The sequence below is a fragment of the Colias philodice genome, chromosome 7 (genome assembly GCF_061535455.1).
Source record: "Colias philodice isolate Cphi_HAF_F1 chromosome 7, ilColPhil1 Martin Lab GWU primary, whole genome shotgun sequence".
Taxonomy (NCBI): domain Eukaryota; kingdom Metazoa; phylum Arthropoda; class Insecta; order Lepidoptera; family Pieridae; genus Colias; species Colias philodice.
The window spans coordinates 8,861,801-8,883,873 of record NC_143092.1 but is presented as its reverse complement, the minus strand read 5'-3'; the positions used below and the strand labels follow the sequence as shown (position 1 = coordinate 8,883,873).

General features: G+C 31.8%; 1 protein-coding gene across 1 annotated transcript in view; it reads right to left on the bottom strand.

Annotated features, from left to right (window-relative positions):
• Positions 1-4,317: 4,317 nt before the first annotated feature.
• Positions 4,318-22,073, bottom strand: part of LOC149487236 (parapinopsin-like) — a 42,984-nt gene continuing 25,228 nt past the window's right edge. Inside the window, exons 4-7 of the mRNA XM_089697544.1 lie at positions 8,674-8,806; positions 5,651-5,797; positions 5,337-5,426; positions 4,318-5,267 (exon numbers count right to left, since the gene is read on the bottom strand). Coding sequence (XP_089553670.1) covers positions 4,605-5,267; positions 5,337-5,426; positions 5,651-5,797; positions 8,674-8,806 — 1,033 coding nt within the window. The 3' untranslated portion in view covers positions 4,318-4,604. The remainder of the gene's footprint in view (positions 5,268-5,336; positions 5,427-5,650; positions 5,798-8,673; positions 8,807-22,073) is intronic.

Genomic DNA, 22,073 nt, shown 5'->3' with positions numbered 1-22,073 from the left:
TAATCTCACATAATTAAAAAAAAATGAAGATATATAATATATAACTTGTAGGTAATGATTAGGTTAGAGGTAAGATCGTGACCAGAAGCACGAGCCGAGCAAGGGAAAAGATAGGAGTGCAGTGTCAGCGGCCAGCAGAGCCAGCACCTACATATTTTACTTAGTAAGGTTATGCAAATGAGACTAAGAGTAATTAATAATTATGTAATGAATCGTAATAAAAAATTCAAATTAATAATTATCAGAGAACTGTTGACCGCCCCCTTGGTGCAGTGGTTAACGCCTCACCGTATAACGCAGGGATTCTGGTTCCTGGGTTCGATTCCCGGTGGAGACTAGCAAAAAAAAGTCTGGGTCTGGCAGGACACAAACCTACCTGTCCCTCAAGAAAATCTATCAGTGAAACAGACTCATAATGTATCTGCGCCATAAACGTAAAATCTACCTAGAGAACTTAGATTAAAAGTTTCAGCTGCTTAATAACATCTAAATAAGTATTTTCTTTACAATATAGTAACTATCGAGGGAACAGCTTATTATCGCTATTATAGTGAAAATCTATGAAAACGATCATACTAAAAATACGTGTTCACTGAACACTTTTTTTCAGAACTAACGTAAGTAAGTAGTAGAAAGTTCATCCCGTCCAACTTGAAGTTATGTAGGTAGGTGTGTGTAATGTATTCTTAATGCTTAATTTACTGCCTTGAAAATTCTGGCATTCGATAACTTAGAAACCTATACACAGTTTTACGATGGGCCATAAAATATAGTGCCAATTTGAATTCAGTATACGATATTATGCAAAATAATTTTATTATAGCAATCCCATATAATTCCAACACAAACCTAACATCAAAACGAATCCCCCAAAAAATAATGACTTGTAAAATGATATTACGAACAAAGACCGAGATATAATTATAAACATTCATTTGATAATTATTCCGCTACGAAATTAATGTTAATTATGTTAGAACAAGCGAGTGCTCATTATGACGGATTCGAGCGTCAAGTTTCTCTTAATTATTAGGAAAAAGTCTAGGGGTTGTGTTGCTAAAATAGGATACTAGACCTTGATAAATTGCAGTTTCTTTTGTTTATTCAGCTGAGATTTATTTTCACTATTAGCTGTGACGATTAAGTCGTCTGTGTTTATATTTCATCAATAGGTAGGTAAATTATAAAATATTTTCACTAGCTTTCAACCCGCGGCTTCGCTTGCATTGTCCTGTTCCCGTTGGATTTGCGGGATAAAACTTATCTAATGTCCTCTAAAAACTATCATTGTATCAACTTCCATCCAATCGGTTCAGTAGTTTAGGCGTGAAGAAGAGCTACTATGATAGAAATGTGAAGAGATAGATAGACATACATACCTACTACAGACTTACATTTACAATAAGTTGAGATTAAGAATAAAGTAATAATACCTAAGTATAAGTACAGTAATTATTTGAAACACATTCCATACTATGTGAGGAGTTAGGTATGTGATTCATTGATGAACAAATATTTAGTAAGTAGATACCTATAGATATAGATATCTATAGTTTCAATCCCTTGCAAGTCGATTCTCCGAGCTTTGAGTTTTTAATGAAATAAACATTTATTACAATTAGGTAACATAGAAAATAATTTTTCTATGTTCACAAGAACAAGAAATATTTTTTATTAAAGCAAATCTAGGTTTGCAATACTACTGTTTTGACCTTTAAATCTCAAGTAGTCAGTAATAAAAAATATCAGTCGTAATAAGAGTAATATAAGTCAGAGCAAAAGTTACATAAGCATATTGAATCTAATTCATGTAAATCGGTTTTGGTATCTTTTATTAAAACTACGAAATTTCATGAAATCTGTAGTTGAAATGAATAGTAAAATGTATATTTATTATGTAAGGTGAAATTATTATTTCTATAAGTAAACTGTTCTTGATAAAATTTCTATATGGTCGATAGGAAAATAAAACTCAGTATCAAAGAAATATTTTATTAATTAATGATTTAAATATATTATCTTATTAAAATCTATTTAAACCTTATACTATATCTGCGGACAATGTGAAAAATGTAATAATCCAAATCTCTTCTAATTATTAAATACAATAATTATGTTTTAAACTTTACAAAGAATGAAATTTATTCGTGAATATCGACGTGAAAATTTTAAATTACAATCCGTATGAAATAGTATTTACCGTATAAAAATTAGATATGTTTAAAAGTAGATAAAAAATGTGTGGTTTTATGAAACCACGGTAAAAGTGAAACTGTTCGAACGGTTCCGAACACTGCTTTGTGTAGCGCATGTCGCGTGACGGTCGGCTGCCGAGTAGGTATACCTACTCGGCAGCCGCGATACACGCGACATGCGCTACACAGACCAAAAAGTTTGAGACGATGTAATAAAAGTTTCACTTTAAAAATAATTATTGGAACAGCTTCCAAATATAAAATTAATAACCTTCATATCTAAAGCTAATAGATCGATTTTATTTCATTTAACTCAAATAATATGTCCACATAAACCACTTAAACATTTAAAAATTAAAGCTGACTGTATCTAAAATTACATCGAGATTTTTCTCCACGCGTTAGCATAATTTGATTTCAAGTATTACCAAAACAAAAAGTGTACACAGCTGGCGATCTGAGTTAACGCGTTATTTTGACACTTTATAAACAATCACGTAAATAATTAAATAATACAGATAACGTGCGATTGAGCAATTAAAAGGACAATAGTATCACTAACAAATTTTCCGGTTGGTTGATTAATTTCATTCTTAGAGCGACCGTACACGGGCGGCTCGAGCGGTCGGTCGTAGACTGCTCGAGATGTCGCTACAAACCGCGCAGTTAACGACTTGAAGCAGTCGCGACGGCTCGAGAAGTCCGTGTACGGCAGTGAATGAATGTCCATAGTACACCGCCCGCGGCTTCAAGCCGTCGGTCTCAACTGCTTAAGCGGTCCGTGTACGGATTCGTAGTAGTGTTCGCATTAATATAACAATATATTTCACCATATTCTGTCTGCCCGATTGTCCAGACAAAATTTGAAGACTTTCTAAAATGTTGAAGCTGTGACATAAATAAAATTATATTTATTGTTCATGTATTATTGTTTCGTATTACTTAGCTAGATACTAAATGTTGGTTTATATTTTAATGAAAAGTCAGATAAATGTAACATTATTTTACCACACTGATTACCCTATTTAATGTACCTTTGCTATAAAAAAAATATACATTCAAATTATAATATGCATGTCTGAATAATATTACCAACCTACTAATTGCATGTAATTCCACAAGAGCCAGTAAATTATGAGAATTTTGTTCCATTACATACATAAATCGAAATGAATAATATTGGACGGATTTTTTAAAGATATAAAAAAACACAAAAATATATTTCTAGAACACATTAATTTAAATGTAAATAAATCATAAATATCGGTACCTTATAAAATATAAAGAAGAGTTTTAGTTGTTCAAGGAGAAATTATTGTTCAAACGAATCAAAAATTTGTTACAAAATATTTAAAATTTAATAAAACAAGAGACAGGAAAATTGATCAACATTGTGTTATTGAGTAAAATGAAGCATTCTAAAGTTGCGAAGTTAGAAAAGAAATTTTGAATGGAGTGGATTTAGCGAATTAGTTTATATTTTTATATCTTTTATACTAAAAACATGAAAGTTTTCTATGTCTTTATTTTACTGACCTAGCACTTCGAATTGTAACAACAAAATATAATAAACAATACCTATTATGTCTATTCGCAATTTTATACAAACTTTTTGTAAATTTGACATACATTTCTTAACAATATCGTGGAAACAATTCAGAGCTAACAATAAAAATATTTTAGTTTACCATTCTGATGACACAGTAACATTTAGTATTAATATCTTAACAATATTATCATTAATTTAATATTTAAAATGGATGACAACAAAATGATGAAGCAAAATATATTTCTTGGAATCGAATTCCTCTAAAGTTGGTTTACAAGCACCTCTGAATGTGAGTCTAATGGTGAACACATGATATTCGATATATTGAAGTGTAATCATTATATATTTTTTTCTTTTATGGCAATATAATATTGTCATTTTCTTTTATTCAAAAGGTGGGAAATTTCTTTGCCCGTGTACCATTCCACTTTCAAAGACAATCGGTGCTTATGATTATCGTACAAAAATATATTAAGGCCATCTCTTTTGATAATACTTTCATATCATAATCTTTACAAACAAAACATTTGAAATTTATGAACGTTTTTACAATATCATCAAAGCACTTTTCCTTTTTTATCCTTTATTTTTTTAATTGTATGATTTCACTTCAATAGTTTCTTACATAAAATGACGGCCACTTCATAGTGTAATGAACTTATACACTTACTTTTAATTCTACATATAAATTCGTTATTATAAAAATACAAATAAAATTGGCACTGATGTCTTCTATCACAGATCCTTCAATCATTAAAAGTACCCTTTATCCTCATTCTCTATTAACAATAAAATACTAAGCTAATACGTATATTTGTGCTAAATTTTGTTCCCTCATACACTTTCGATATCATTACTAGCTACACATTGAAGTTGCTCTGCAGTTGAACGCAATCTTTGTCGAAAAATTTACTAACTATTGTCTCTTTGAAGAAACTTTTCGACGGTATGTACGTTTCAACTGAGTATTTTCTCCTTTTCGCTTCAGTGGGAACTTGCCCCAAATCAAAGGAATAACTATGTTTGATATTTTTAGATTTATTAGCGTCACTTTCAGTACTTTTGCTTGTGAATACTTGGTCATCAATTGTGATGTTTGGATTCAGAGAACTTTCGTCTCTTTTGCTGTAAAATAAACGTTCATGATCGATTATTAATGTGGGAGAAACATCTGTGTCGTCTCTCTTGTTACTACTATCTTCATCGCAAACAGTATCTACAGAGCGTTCCGCATCTGATGCTGTTTTATTTTCTTGTATTGTTCCTAGTTCATACATTTTGGGTAAGTGACGACTTCCGTCGTAATTTGTTTCATCCGATTCTTCTAAGCTAAACGCTTTATCTTTGAGCTTTTTGGGCGTACTCGAAAGATTAGTTTCTGATGTATTAAAACGTACGGTAATATCATTGAAAGCGGATAATTTATGGGCTGGGGACATGGCTGTATTATTAAATGCTCTGCTGGCAGGAGAACCACGACCTTTTGAATGTACTCCAAATATCTTCTTGATGGATTGTCGGAACTGTAAAGATTAATCGAAATTAACAAAACTGTACGTGTTGTTGCCATTGATAATAAGATTAAAACTCACTTGAGTGTTCATGCCGACGTATATCAGCGGGTCGTAGCAAATGGAACTTTTGGCAACTAGAGCTGGTATCACTCCGGCGCCAGGTGAAATCTATAAGAAAAGACAAACATTTCAATACTTCCTTTCTAACATATTATCATCCTTATAAACCTTTGCTTTACTATGAAAGTAAATTTAAACATAAAATTATTTTAGCAACTCTCTTGACATTCATGACTCGCTTGCATAATTAAACCCCCAGATATTTTTTAAAGAAATTGTATCGTTTTCTAATATAGTAACATATAGGACATATGACTATATGGTATACTCACAATACCCTCAGTAGCGAACTGTTCCATCAAAGCAAAGAGGGAGTACGGTGTCCAGGCCACGGTGAAGGCAATGATCATCACGAACACCATGGAGGTGGCCCTCGCTTCTGCCCGACTCACTCGGACTCGACCGAGCCGTTGGGAATTCTATAAGAATAAAATAAACCTTTTAGGAGACAGAAAAGGGTTTTATTCCTATAATGTTGAATTTTTAATGTAACGTTAAGTGTGTTAGCATTTCCGAGTTATATGTGACTTAGAAGTTTCATCAATCGAAATGGTTTAAGATTTTTTAACTTGAATTTCCAATATTAGTTTTAATTCGAACAGTATCGTCCCGTGTCCCCTTGTGGCGTACGGGATAATGCATTGTATATTAGTATCACATCGATTTATCTTGAAGGATAGAATTTTTATTTTAATGCCATTTTCCTCATGGTTCATGTGTCAACAATTAATGTTCTATGGGCTATATTTTTACTTAAATATTCAAAAAATTATACTTTTATGGATAAAATTAATCCAATGAAAGAAAATTAATTCCATGCTTGTCAAGCGACGTCGTTTTACTGAATTAAATTTTATATAGCCGATAATGCCGCATTTTTATTGAATTTATGTTAAGGCATGAATATCGAAGAGGCATGAGATGAGGGAGCGTGTTCGACCAACAATCGTTTATTTAATTCCATTTCATTCTGTTATTCATCAATTTACTAATCAACAAGCTTTTGTCAAATTAAACATTATAAACTTTGGCTATCTGTAATCTTACCTAAATTATTGAGCCTTCGCATAATTGAGTGACTACCTACCTTCTACTATTATTTGTTAAAAGCCTTGCTTACCTTAAGTTTTGTAGTAGGTTCTTTTATTATTTTGAAAGCAGTTAACATTAATTTTAAATTTAATCATTAGAAAGATTAGACTAAAAACTTCCAGGTTTCAATTCTCCCCCTGTTAATCTAAGGAATACTAAGTCAGAATGGTTTAAAGCACTTAACTAGAACAAACAAACGCTTGTGGTCCGCTAAATTGCCAAAGATCGTGATGTATGGAACACTCCTAAACCTTATTTACTACGGTTAAATTAGTTCGGATTTAATTAGGACACTTCCTTTCTACATTATTTATGGATGGACTTATGTTTTTCGTAGTTGTTTCGGTAAGTTTTAGCTCGTTATTTGTCTGGGTTTTATCGCCTTTTTACGGCTAGGTTAATATTTAATTAGCTCTTTATTAGGTACGTTATTATATTATTAATCGCTTTTGTTTTAGTTTTTTTCATCTTAATGAAATTTAAGGCTTAGTAACTGTATCTTTTAATAACATTAGTTATAAATTAAATCTAATCTGGTTAAAATGAAAAAGTTATATATCTATTAATATATTTTTTGTGGAATAGCAATATCAACAATAACAGTGCAAATATATCCGTTAAAATAAACAGATTTAAATGAAAAACCTTTTTAATATAGAGTTTTTTGTTGAGCGTCATTATAAGCACGACAAGTACCTACTATAATAAAAAGCTCAAGAAAATTCCTTTGAAATGTTTCTGTTCCAGGAATATTTATTTCAACGCTTTATTTTAAAATATTTTAAAACATTCCTGAATCGCATAAAATATCTTGCAAGCGAACTTAAATATTATATAAATTTTATACAATATTAAATTACGAAAAATTCATAACATACGAATTCATGTTAGTTTTGTAAGAGGTTTGGTTAGTTTTAAAATTAATCATCCACGTTTCTATAAGTACTTTAATATGGATTTTGCTTATACTAATTTTTAAAAGTTGCACTTAAACTAGCGTGGATCAAGCTCAGTGCGTTTATACCAGTTCATTTTCTGATATTGATCTGCGATATACGTGACTTAGATCAAACTAGCAAGTAAATATTGGAAATTATATAATATTTTGGAAAAGTCAAGTGGAAATTAAAAAATTCACATGGAACAACATGATTGTCAGGATGTCGCCAGGACCACTCTAAAACTCATATAAGAAAACTCATCGTTAATGAAAATGTAATCTTGCAACTTATTTTTTATTAAATTCTAAGAATATGTAGGTCAGTAGGTACATCCCTTTTTTAGTAGACCGTACTCGTAAATCTTGAAAGTCTAAATCGTTGTCTAGGTACTGGGATTGAGAGCATCTACATGGCCTAATCCTGAACGTAATCTGGATATATTTTATTGCCCTTGATGTATGTTCTAATATATAATAATAGGAAACCTACATATTGGTATTAAAATACATTTCATTTTACCCTTTTTTGAAATAATTATACTATAGTATTGGAAATCCCTTTTATTTAATCCTTTTTATATTATTGTGGTACGGTATAGTTATTCTGTAACTGGGTTATTAGGAAAATGTTAACTTGATCAAAATTCAAACTTACTATGTAACCATAACATGGCCTATTAAAAGTTCATCGTGTGGGTAAATTAGTTTGATACTATAAAACAAGTTTGATACTATTTGAAAGTTATAGGATAAATTATTTTTATTTATTCCATCAATTTAACAATTAATTTAATCTGTAGAATTTAAATAGATAAACGTTTTGTTATAGGTATATGAGCCTGGAAAGCCAGCACTTACTATCATCATTTTGTGATTTATATTTTAGTAGCCTAAAATATATATAGCGAATTATAATTTACTAGGTTTTAGGCTACTAAAATATATAAAGCGATTGTATAGGAAGGTTTTAATATATTAATATTTTAATACTTATTAAAACCTTCCTATACAAACGCTTTATCTATAAAAAACCGTATCAAAATATGTTGCGTATAGTTTTAAAGATTTAAGCATACATAAGGACATAGGGACAGAGAAAGCGACTTTGTTTTATACTATGTAGTGAATCGTCTATATTATTTCAAACTGGCTGCGCTCCGTGGTTTCACCCGCGTGGTTCCGCTCCTGCTGGTCTTAGCGTGATGATATATAGCCTATAGCCTTCTGCTTTTATTATAATTATAGATTACTCAAAATACTCACTCTCTTCATAGTCCTAATAATGTTCACGTAGCTGAAGGTGATGATCGCCAGAGGCACAATCTGCCCCATGGCGAAAAGAAACAGGATGTAGGTCAGCGTGTTCATGCTCTGCTCGTGCCAGTTTACTGAACAGCTGGGGACAAAAGAAGTATTTAGTTTTATTGAAGAACTAGCTTCCGCCCACGACTTTGTACGTGCATCCCCGTTTTTCCTCGTTCCCGCAAGAATTTCGGGAAATCCTTTCTTAGCGGATGCCTATGTCCTATAACATCTACCTGCATGCCAAATTTCAGCCCGATACGTCCAGTGGTTTGGGCTGTGCGTTGATAGATCACTATATCAGTCACCTTTGAGTTTTATATATATAGATTAAATAGTTATTAGTGAAAGGTTGGCTGGTAGAGATGGCTTAGAGTCATAAGGCAGCCATTGTACTATTCACTATTATAAGTTTATTGATAAGATATTAAGATTGTACAATAGGTATAGTATAAACAAATAAAAGTAGTTAAACGAAATATTTTAGGAAAGATCTTGCTTTTTTGTCATGAAATTTTAATGGTTTTGTGGGGCTTTCCGCTGTATGGAGGCCAATGTAACGAAATACTTATACACAAAAGCTACAGTGTAAAATATGTACAATTTTCAGTTTTTAGAATTATTAATTTATATATGTTTTTCCTGCAATAAATCAGCAGATGCTACGAATCTATTGAGCAGATAATGATATGATGATATTCGAACCTGTTAAAAAGTCTTAAGTCTAGTCTATTGCATAAAAAAGCACTGTTCATAGTTTACTTCTAATGAAAGTCCTTCTTAGAAACAAAAGGAGCGTTTTAATTACCCCCTGTTACCTTAACAAATGAACACATTATTTGTGTAAATTCCATATAATTAAGAGCATTAATAAATTAATCTATGTACTTCCTTCCCAAAGAGATCTGTGGTCTTTTAATGAGGACAAAAATGTTTGTGTGAATATAATAGGATTCGAAAATGTTGTCTTTGTAAAATCAAATCGAATTAAGCTCATTATATACGCGTTGTTGGCGACAAAAAATTAAATAATTTACATTTTGAGCGATTAATTTGTTCGAGACATCAACGTTATTAAATTATTGTATTTCTGTTATATTTGGCATTGGTTAACTTAATTAACAAAGAAAAAAAAAGATTATAAAATCTATGATGAATCTTTCGAGATTTAGTCACGATTTAAAACGACATTCTATAACTACATTAATATTTTTAAGTAAATTATTTTTAATCAAAACATAGCAACGAATTATCTGGTCATCGACTAAATAGGTTAAAAAAAGGTTGTTTTTTAATTATAACGATAATTTGTTATTTCACTGACAAAACTGTTAATTAAAAGAACGGTGTCAGTTGGCTCAATCTTTCCAAAATTACGATGTTACAAATACACAAAACCACCATAATAGCACCTTGATGGTGTCGGGCCGAAAAAATAGAATAAATAGTATGGTGTTTCCCATGATGAAGGCATGAGGAAAGAATGTAACATCTGTTTCAATGATCCATTTCCCCTGCGAGCTAGTAGATTAATGTATACTTAAAGCTCAAATTTGCTCTTTGTATGGCACTTATGAAAACATAATTAAAATAAAAAATAGTCTCTATCCTAGCTTATTCTTCAAAGCAAATATGTACCTGAATACTAATAAATATAAAATAAAACTAATGCGAAATAAATCGAACAGACATTCATACAAATAAAATGCAAAATGTATGACATGGTGCATAATGACAATTCGTGATACCTCGTAGCTGAGTAGAATACCTATGTTAAGATGCACATCCTAACTCTGATATAAAGGTTAGCATTATTATTGTGAATACCTGGAAACCGAAAGATATGCGAAAGCTTATATACTGATAAGCGAAAGCTTAGTATGGGATCAGATCGTGCCGTGTGTGAAAATTGTCCTGAAATATTTAATTTATAATTTATTTATTTTTATAAACATCGCTTGTATATAAGTTCTACATGCCATTAATATTATAAATATTTGGGTGTTTCATTTCGTTTTATCCAATAATATTGGTTTTACCTTGGAAATATAATCATCGGCTTATACTAAAAATGCTTTATAGGCTGAAATATATTATATTAAATTATTAATATTATACTTTTTGTACTTTATTTAAAACTTTAACTTAACCACTTAGGAACCTTTTAATTTAACTTCTAAAACCTATATACTTATTCAAAAATAAGTAACTGAAGAAAACTTTTCTGTAAACTAACTTTTGCTCGTACAATGTTGTACTTTTTAAGTTTATTTGTTTGTTTTGCAAGTTCTAGCTTTAACCTACTTTTAATTTAAGATGCTGTAACTAATTCGATAGATTCTATCGATTTTAAGAGGCAATCGAGACATTAACTATGTCTCAATAAAAATAGTGGAGCATCATTTTCTGTTGCATTTTCAAAAGAAGCAGGTATGTCAGGTAACTACAGTATTTTTATTCTGTGGTATAGGAATTCCTATTATAAAGAAAAAATTGTCGTAGTTTGTTTTATTTACATATATAGTTTTAGCTCTTTAGCATAATTTATTGCAATGAGATCTTTTTATGGCCCGTGTGAATGTGTATTTAATGGTTTTCCAGTAATAGAGAAGTCGATTCGTGTATTTTTTTTAAATATGAAACTAAAGGAAGAAAGCTTTTAGTTTAAGATTAGGCACTTAAATATTTTAATTAATAAATGATACTGTTATAGTATTTATTTCTTAATAAGCGTCGTGTAGGTAAAATGGTATGTAAAAATTGAGGTATTGTGGTACATTAACAATATAATTATAGGTATGATATATCTTTCTTGAAAGTCGGTAGGTAGGTAGGTACTGCAGGTTATAGCTTCATTATGTAATAAAAGTACAAAGTAGGTACTTATTAAATGAATCACGGACTGTTTTTTGTATAAATCTTCTTCTTATATATAAAAATGAATCGCAAAATGTGTTGGTAAGCGCATAACTCGAGAACGGCTGAACCGATTTCGATAATTCTTTTTTTATTATATTCCTTGAAGTACGAGGATGGTTTTTACGTAGAGAAAACGTAAATATGTACCACGGGCGAAGCCGGGGCAGACCGCTAGTAAAATATAAATAATATAGATTGTCACAACAAATAATTTCTTTATCCCACCCTACTTCATTAAATTCAAACGAATCAATCAATGTCGGACTCTTTCAGCATTTTTAGGCTAATTAATTGCTTGGAAAGGGTGAAATAAATCTAGATTGATCTTCAGACTTTTAAAAAGATTGTTTTAAATTTTAAACATCAGTAAACTCAAAGTAAACTTATTTTTTGGCGAAATAACAGCTTATTAACGAAACATGATTTATGCATTTTACTGTTTTGTTGCATTCACATTTTATATTATTGTTTGTTGGAAATTAATCTATTGCAATAATAATGAAATGTAAAACCAGCAGATTAGAACCGAATAAATCAGACAAAATATAAATATAATATTTGCGATCATAATATATAAGCTGTTCTACATGGTAGATGTCCGTCACATTGACATAGTAACGGACAAAAACAACAAAAGCTTCTAGAAGTAAAACGATGGACAGACAAATAAAATATCTCCGCAATATCACTATCATCATCACTACATAGTATAAAACAAAGTCGCTTTCCCTGTCCCTATGTCCCTATGTCCCTTTGTACGCTTAAATCTTTGAAACTACGCAACGGATTTTGATGCGGTTTTTTTTAATAGATAGAGTGATTCAAGAGGAAGGTTTATATGTATAATAAGATCCATTAAGTAGTGGAGAAGTACTGTTATTTTTGAGGTTTCTAATGTGATGTCGTAAAAAATTACATTTATTCCGCTTACATTGCAAACGCAGGCTGAACCCTACGAGTTTTATCAAAATAATGTACTAAGTATTATACACATTGAAAAGGTCTACAGAAAAGTCCGCGATGGTATATGTCTATCTCTTATGGATAACCCACAATAACTTTTTTTTGTCATTTACTTTTTACGACAAATAATGGCTAATTTTCGAAGCGATTTTAACCAATACAGCATTAATCCTTAACCAATTTAATACCATGGATACATTGTTCATTTAATATAGATCTATATGGCCCTTTACACCGTATGATTTAAGTGAATATTTTCGAAGATATTACAGATTTAAAAATTGCAGGACGTAGCGTTTGCGGCCGCCCGGCTATGTATTTTATACCCGTGCGATGCCGGAGGCCGGAGCGGGCCGCTATATTTTTATACCATACCTACAACGTTCACAATTTTTCTGTAGTGTATTTAGTATCAGCATTGCACCCGTGCGAAGCCGGGGCGGGTCGCTAGTAATATATAATAGATACCCTTAATACCATTCTGATGTAATAAGATAACATACATACACATCACGTTCGATTCCAGGCATAAATTTAAGTCTAATAAAATTTTCTGACAAGCGCGCCCTTTTCCATGCATGGACCGATTTCGTGAGCAATATTTTTCCTTTATCTGTCTAATGAGAAAATAAAACGGCAGCGCAGCAAAGAGGTTGGATTACGGGAATTTTGTATATTTCAATTGGAGGAGGTATGATATATGTACAATGTGTGGTACATATACATAGTGGTTGGTGTATAATGACTCAATATTAAATAGTAGCTATGCCCCGCAGTTTTACCCGCATTGCTCCGCTCCTATATCGACTTGTTAGTAATATTCATGCAAAATTTGAAGAAAATCCGTGCAGTACTTTTTTATTTTGATCCGGGCCGAAATAAAAAAGTACTGTCGTACACACAGCCAAACAGACAAACGGAGAAAAAATCATAAAACTATATTTTTGGCTTCGATATCGATTGTAGATCACGCCCCAAGTATCCTTTAAATAAAATATTTAATGTACAGTTTTGACTTTCCTAATATTTCATTATATTATGCACGTATGATTTGATTGGATTCAAAAATAAATTAAACTATATTAATATAAATAGCAAATAGGTCAAACGCATTGAATAAGGCTCTGGCTGGTAATAATAATAGGAGAGTTTGTTGTACCGGGTGGAATTTTGTTATGGCACCTGAAGGTAGATGTTTTTTTGTTTTCATAAATAATGGAATATTTTCTTTGAAAACATGATGATGGCATAACAAAATTCCACCATGAATAGCCGTTGATTTTTTGCCTTACATATAGAATAAAAAATGTTCAGTTATTTTTTTAATTTTCTTAATTTTAATTACATAAAACTGATTTTAATTTTAAATCCTATTGTTTTAAAATATTAAAATAGTATTTTTAATTTTTTAACTAGCTTATGTCTCAATATCTCAAACAGATATATTTTATGAAAAATCGAAATAATATTATGGTATTATACGAAAAGTAAATAAAATACTACTAGTAGACTAAAAGCTGTCTCCTATAAAATATGCATTTCAAAGTCCCATACATAACTTTTGGTATTTCACATAAATTAACTGAACTTAATTTTATGACATACCTAATAAAGCACTTTAAAATCAAGTTAAAAAGCCATCAAATTGAAATAAGCTATCCAAAAGTTACAGTCTAAATGTAGTAATAAAATTAGCATAAATAATGCTTATCATGAACAACTGTCGTTAATAAGATATTCAGAAAATCCAATTTCTCAGCCCTCCCCTTCCTGAAATTCCAACCCTCTTAAAATGCCAAAATGGCGCATGTACTCGATGTTTATTGCATACCGAAAGTGTAACTGGATCATTATTTATTTAGCTAGTTGTGGTACGCTTTGTGTGCGATTTGCTGAAATTTTATGGACTTTCTGACCTATACCATTCGTAGTCCTTTTTTATGCGCCTCTCCACCCTTACTTTAAACCTCTAACTTTTATTTATTTAACCCATTGAGCCCCGAACGGCCCGATCGGTCCACGACACAATAGATTTTCTATTGTGTCTGTGATTCCGGGGCCTGAGTTATTTCAGTTGGTGAATGCATCATTTACAAATATTTACGGACAGTGGCATACTATCAGCACTCACAAAGTTTCAAGTTCATAATACGCATAGCAGATAAGCAGGATTATTATTAGATATACTGACTAAATTAACATCCAGCATTTCACAGTTATCTCAGCAATTGCTTTAAACATTAAAAATACAGCCTTTCTTTAAAACGTCGCTTTAATCAAAAACAAACTTCCAAGCTACGATAGAAGACCAAAGCGCTACAAATCTGATCAAGGAGTTAGACAATTTTCAATCTCAAACATTAATAAAGGCATTTAAATCCCCTTTTACCCGAGTCCGAGTTTGACTGACTAGTTATTAAGTTCTTATCGTCATTGTCATATATTTCATAAAAAAGAATCCGCTGGGCTCAACGTAATTGCGTAAGCAGTGTTTGTGCTGCCTTGCTGTATTACGGTCCTACGGTACCTTTGAGTTCTAAATATACATAGATGAATGAATTCTAACTCCAGAATGTTCGACGGCAGAATGTAGGATATTTTATTGTAATGAACCGTGATTTGGAGAGGAGTTATTTTGAATTAGCTAGTGAGAATTCTAAGAAAAAGATTGATTGTGATTATTGAAGAAATGCTTTTAAATAATTTCTTTTAGATATATTGTTTTAGTATAATCCTACTGACAGATTTTCAACTATAATTAGCACTGTGTATTAATAAATGAAATAAGAAAATTTCGAAAGCAAACATTATGTTTGGTTTTTGACGTGACAACGTCTTATAATTCGATAGAGCCGGCTGCACGCACGAAAAAACATGACTCATGCGGCGTTACCTCGCTCTGAGGCGTTCCATAGTGCAAGCGAGAGCGCGGAACGACCGACAAAGAAGCACAATCGGCCTTAAGACGTTGTCACGTTCAACTATCGTCAGTAAACCTACTTTACAGACAACCAATTTTTTACTAAAAACTTTTGAGAAGAAAAAAGCTTTTTTAGAACGTATAAAAAGCTCCGTCACATTAAAGATACGTTGTTTAAAATCATGAACAAAACACCTACTCGTTGTAAATTATAAAATATTATAGTTGCAGGTTTCAAAGTCCGTGTAATTATAAAACCTGATGAACTTTTATCAAAGGGCTCGCTCAACTAAATAATCACGACACCGATTTTCCAAATAAAATAATATTAAATTTCGCATTAATTTCGAAGGTTAGGGCACGTGGAAAGATATTTGTGTATTTGTCTATTTGTATACGCCGAAATAGATGGTTGAGGTTTTGTGGTTGAAACACGAAATCTGTGAGTCGAAAATAGAAACTAGAATTTAGAAATATATCTGTTGTGACATTATGAATAGGTTTATTCGTTTCAGTAGTGTTTGAATATAGGGCTCCAATTGTAACAAGTTGGGAATACTAAAAATAGTTTTATATTTCATAGAAATTACGCCTTGATGTAAACAAAATATGAAATAATAAAATAGACATGGTCTTTCATATCTTATAATATGTAGTTCGCTATCTATTATAAAACGAGAGAGTCTGGTGAGTTATAAGAATAACTTATACTAAATACATAGTTTTGAGATTAAAAGAGTACAAACGCAATTCCATATTATTCCAATATAATTTTATGTAACCCATTATTAAATTGAGAACCAAATATAATGGACTAGCTTTCCGCCCGCAGCTTCGCCCGCGTTTTCAAAGACAAACCCGCATACTTCCCGTTCCCGTTGGATTTCAGGGATAAAACCTATCCTGTGTTAATCCAAGTTACCCTCTATATGTATCTGTGTGCTATATCTGTGCTTTCATTGTAATTGTGTATAATGTTGTAATTGGTTCAGTAGTATTTGCGTGAAAGAGTAACAAACATACACACCTATACAGTATACATACGCATACATCCATCCTCACAAACTTTCGCATTTATAATATTAGTAGGATTAGTTAAAAGCTGTTTAAGTGGTAGAGATCTATATTGCTTATACGTTCTAATAATTGCTAATTTCCTGTACCAATTTTCGAGCTGCGGTATACTAAAGAATTATTCATTCACATTCACGGTAGATGTCTAGATATTTAATTTAATCTATCTTTACTTTTATATTATAAAGCTGAAAGTTTGTTTGTTTGTTTGAACGCGCTAATCTCAGGAACTACTGTTCCGATTTGAAAAATTCTTTCGTTGTTAGATAGCCCATTTATCGAGGAAGGTTATAATATACTATCATCATGCTATGACCAACAGAAGCGGAGCAATGCGGGTGAAACAGCGGGACACAGCTAGTAATTCGTAAACTTTAGAAATATCTACATGATTTTGCCTGCAAAACGACGCACATCTAGTTTAGATAATAATAGTAGAGAAATTCAATAATGTATATTTTCTGATGGAAACTTAAATAGGTAGACTGTCAAGCGTGGCGTAGACTAGTGATAAGATTTTCTAGCAAAGAAAGTTTGTCCTTTGAATACAAATTCCGTTCACATTAGATATTTCAATCTTTGCTTTAGTTGAGCATGGAAGTTCTCTTATTCAATTTGGATTTTATATATAACTAGCGGTCCGCCCCGGCTTCGCCCGTGGTACATATGAAAAATAGATGTTGGCCGATTCTCAGACTTACCCGATATGCACCCGTTTCGGAGGAGTATGCAGACTAACATTGTGACACGAGAATTTTATATATAAGATATACGTACTTTATATTTATTTATAACTAGCTGCGCTTCGCGGTTTCACCCGCGTGGTACCGCTCCTGTTGGTCCTAGCGTAATGATAATATAATATACCCTAAGTCTTCTTCGATAAACGGCCTTTCTAACACCGAAATAATTTTTGAAATCGGACCAGCCCCCCTAGACAAGTGGCTTTCTATTAGCGTAAAGTTCAATAGAATAAATTATGAATGTATGAGATTGACGTTTGATTACGACGACGACGACGATTGATTACGTCAATCTCATACATTCATAATCTATTCTATTGAACTTTACGCTAATAGAAAGCCACTTGTCTAGGAGGGCTGTAGTGCTTCCTGAGATTAGCGCGTACAAACAACCAAACAATCTCTTAAGCTTTATAATTTTAGTATAGAGCTTTATTGCTACGAGGTGTGAATTATTATTGGTGGAAAATACATATTGTTTTTAAGTTTTATCATACTCAGGATAGACTTTCATAACTATCGATGTACAGTTAAGACGATACACAAAAAAAAATCCACTGCCTGGCGGGCGGAGTCTAATAGCTCGCTATCGCGAACGCGGGTGTGCGCGAAGTCATTCTTGCAAACACGCCGCGCTGCCGCTGGCCGACTCGGGACAAACATGTATGGAGTCGTCATACAGTTATAATATTGTTATACATTTATTTAATTGTTGATTTATTGGTTTTATTTTCTTGCTTATAAACAAATAATCTTCTTTTTAACAACTACTTAGACATTATTAATAATTATTATTACATATTTCGTAATGTTTACTTTATTACAAAATAGTATAGGTTATAAATAATCTTTAAAATAACAAAAAATATTGTTACTCTGAAAAAATGAAATGGTACTCAATAACGCGGACTACTGAATTGATTTAGATAGAATTTGATGCTGACGTAGATATTACATCATGCCCAGAAATGAAAGGTACTATTTCTGAAAGAAGTTATAAACCCTAATTCTTCTCAGTCAAAGTCAAGAGTGGTAGATATCACTAATACAGTAAAACTGATGCGAAACTTTGGATGTTAATTTGTATATTTTTTTGTTAGTTGTTACTTAATCACGTCAAGACTACATTACCAATTTTGATAAAATATAGCTAATTGCCTGGATTTACACATAGGATACTTTTTATCCGAACTGAACACTTCTGTGGGATAAAACAGGATTCACGATATAACCTAATTCCACGCGGGCAAAGCCGCGGTCGGAATGATATTTTTTTAAATAAAAAAATTGTTTTAAAAAAAACACAAAATATATTGACGCATGTATTTATTTTTTGCACTCTATTATAATTGTAATTATTCATTACAAATAATCAAAATAAAATAGCCAGAACAAAGTTAGGCCCTGGTAGGGTAGGTAGGCAGGTACAGCAATGTGAGACGAACACTGGCTTATTTATACCAATAATAATGTATTATAAACATTAAATTAAGTTTACAACAAAAATACATAATATTAGCTAATGTGAAAACGAATCAACCAATCATCACACAACAATGAAATGTGCACACAAATATTCATCCAAATCGGTTCATGTGATTAGGAGGAGTGACTGCAGCGCCATCTTCCGGGCCCAATTGTGTTTCCAGATCACCAAGGAACTCAATTTAATATACTTACACAAAATTTTTCGAAATGAAAACTCACATTACTATGTAAATATGAATATAAACCTGTTTTAGTACTAAGCAATTTCCCGCACAGGTGTAGTAAGTATAAATAAAATAAATATCAACATCAAATTCTTTATACAACATACTTATCTACCACCTACTAAGATTTAAGAAATGTAATTCTTGAAATTTTTTCGTATTTTTTTTAAATATAATACTACTCCAATGAGCTCCTGTTCCATATTATGTCCACCATACTTCCACTAAGTTCACCATGATTTTTTATTTCTTTGCACTTTGTTGCTTTTTGCTAAAAATGGAATCATGCGATAAAACCAGTAGAGCGTTGATAACATACATTTTTGACTGAATAAAGGTACTAACGAAGGAGTGGGTTCACATTGTGAACAATCAGTGGGTTTATTTTCCTTCTGGATTCCGGATTTCTGAAAAGATTATCTATGCTATAAATGAAAAAACCTTACACATTCGTTATGTACTTAAAACAGGGGTACATATCAAACATCGTCTATAATACAATTATCATCAAATTTAAAATAAAACCAATTTACTTCATTAATTTGTTCCAATTGTAAGCATTCTTTTTCCTCCAACCTTTATGTTTCTTCTTCTTATTTTCTCTATTGTCCTCATTTGTCTCATTTTGTCTTATCGTGTTGTCACCCTTTTTTACGATTGCGCGAGCGACACAAGTTCCCCGTGTGACGGCCGTAGCGGGAATGACTCGTGCAGCGATCGGGGTAGGAAGGTACAGGGCGGCTCTCGCTATATTGGCTGGTCGCGCGCTAATTTCAAGTATTTCTTGTTTATTTCAAAACCATCGCATATTTCAAAATTCTAAATCGGTAGACGTATAGGTTGTATATTTTATAGTTAATATCCAAAAAGTCGTAACTTTACGTTTGTTATTTTGAAGATGCCAGAGATTAAAAAAAAATAACAATGAGAACTTTGTATTTTTTTTCTATCGATAAAATATCATGGAATCATGTTTCTAAAACGGTAGACGTATTGTGTTACTATTGAACTTTCTTGTCAAGAATTTTCATCACGACAACTTTAATAATATAAAAATTACGAAGGTTTAAAAAGGGCCGTAAATGTTAGAAAAATTAATTCATCGCCTTAAGTGGACTTTACGTAAAATTACCTATAAGTTAATAATATTGTCAGCATGCAACAATAAAAATAGCCTACTGTTATACTTAGCTATCTAAAGAAAATCATTTTCATTCCCTATAATTATTAAATGTAATTATAAGTTCATTATATCAGATTACTCTTTCGCATTTAAATAATGATGTACTCATGAAGTACCTATAGATGTAATATGTAAAAACGTTGTCATAGTAATAAGAAAATGGAAGAATAGCTTTACAGAACTATGAGTATATCCATACTAATATTATAAATGCGAAAGTAACTCTGTCTGTCTGTCTGTTACTCAATCACGCCTTAACTACTGAACCAATTTGCATGAAATTTGGTATAGAGATATTTTGATACCCGAGAAAGGACATAGGATAGGTTTTATCCCGGAAATCCTACGGGAATGGGTTTTTCTTTGAAAACGCGGGCGGAAAGCTAGTCATATATAAAAGTCTATATAAAAGAACTATTCAAGTTCTGATTGAAACACTGGTCATAGATAATTACAAACTATCAGAGCGACACAACTTGTGGTTGTGATGTTTTAATTATCCATTGTGTGGATTGTCATTAGAAACGTATTATGTGTGTATAAGTTATTGAAAAAACAGTAATTACAAGAGGAAAGATATTCTACACGTAATAGTAATAGAGCAAATATATTAAAATAACTATTCATTTTTGTATCAAATACATTGTTATAACAAAATCGTAATGTAGAACTTCGAATCATTGAACTGAATAAAAGAATACGTCATGTGCAGAAAAATAAATGTAGTCACTATAATGTATCAATGAACAAAATAATTATTTTTGTACATTATACAAAATGTTACCGAAAATTTGTTATTTTCAATAGAAATTCATATTTATTGATAATCTTTATTTTTATACGTGTACATAATTATTCATATAGCAATATAAGTTACATAATCACTCACGCAAAAGCTACGGCATAGTTCGAAACTTTCACAGTCATATTTATTAGGATCACGCTTCAATTTCGTCTCGAAGCCACACAAAAGATAAATTGTTCAAACTAAACTAGTTAATAAACCGAATACTATTAAAACTGTCAGTCAAATATATGAATTCTGACGCGTTAGGTTGTAATAATATGTTACGGTACATTGGTTTAACAAACGAACGTAGAGCCAGAGCAAGAGCTTTCTTTCATGATTCTTTAGTGCAGGGGTTCCCAACCTTTTTTTGTCTACTGCCCACTTTAAGAATAAATTATTTTTTAACGCCCCCCTTTTTAAACATAAGTACTTAAAAACCGCTAAGTACTTATAACTGATTATTGAAACGCAACTTTATAGTATTCGGACAGAGTATCTTTAAATCGAAAAAATCTATCGATATCATCTTTTACTACGCCCAGCACTATAGCTATACCGCGATGCTACGCACTTGTACGCACTACATTACGCGTTCTAATTGACGTGTTGAAAATGACGAGCGAATGCAACCCGCAATGTATATTTTTGGGTAATGAATTATTTGAAGGACATTTTAAAGACTTATACTAAAATATCGTTGTTTTTTTACTTTCCGATGAACGCACTACATTACGCGTTCTAATTGACGTGTTGAAAATGACGAGCGAATGCAGCCCGCAGTGTATATTTTTGGGTAATGAATTATTTGAAGGACATTTTAAAGACTTATACTAAAATATCGTTGTTTTTTTACTTTCCGATGAAAAGAAATGCTTCCTTTGTTTAAGTTAAGCACTGGCCTCGTGCACGGCAAGTAATTACCGCACATGAAGGCATTTTCTCATAATTTTGTCGCTGCGTTCGCAGTACTTCTCTCCGTTGCAGATAGCGAGTGACTAAACAGCGCGATTGCATAGATATGAGCAGTGCTCATATCCTTGGCGCGTATGCCCCACCT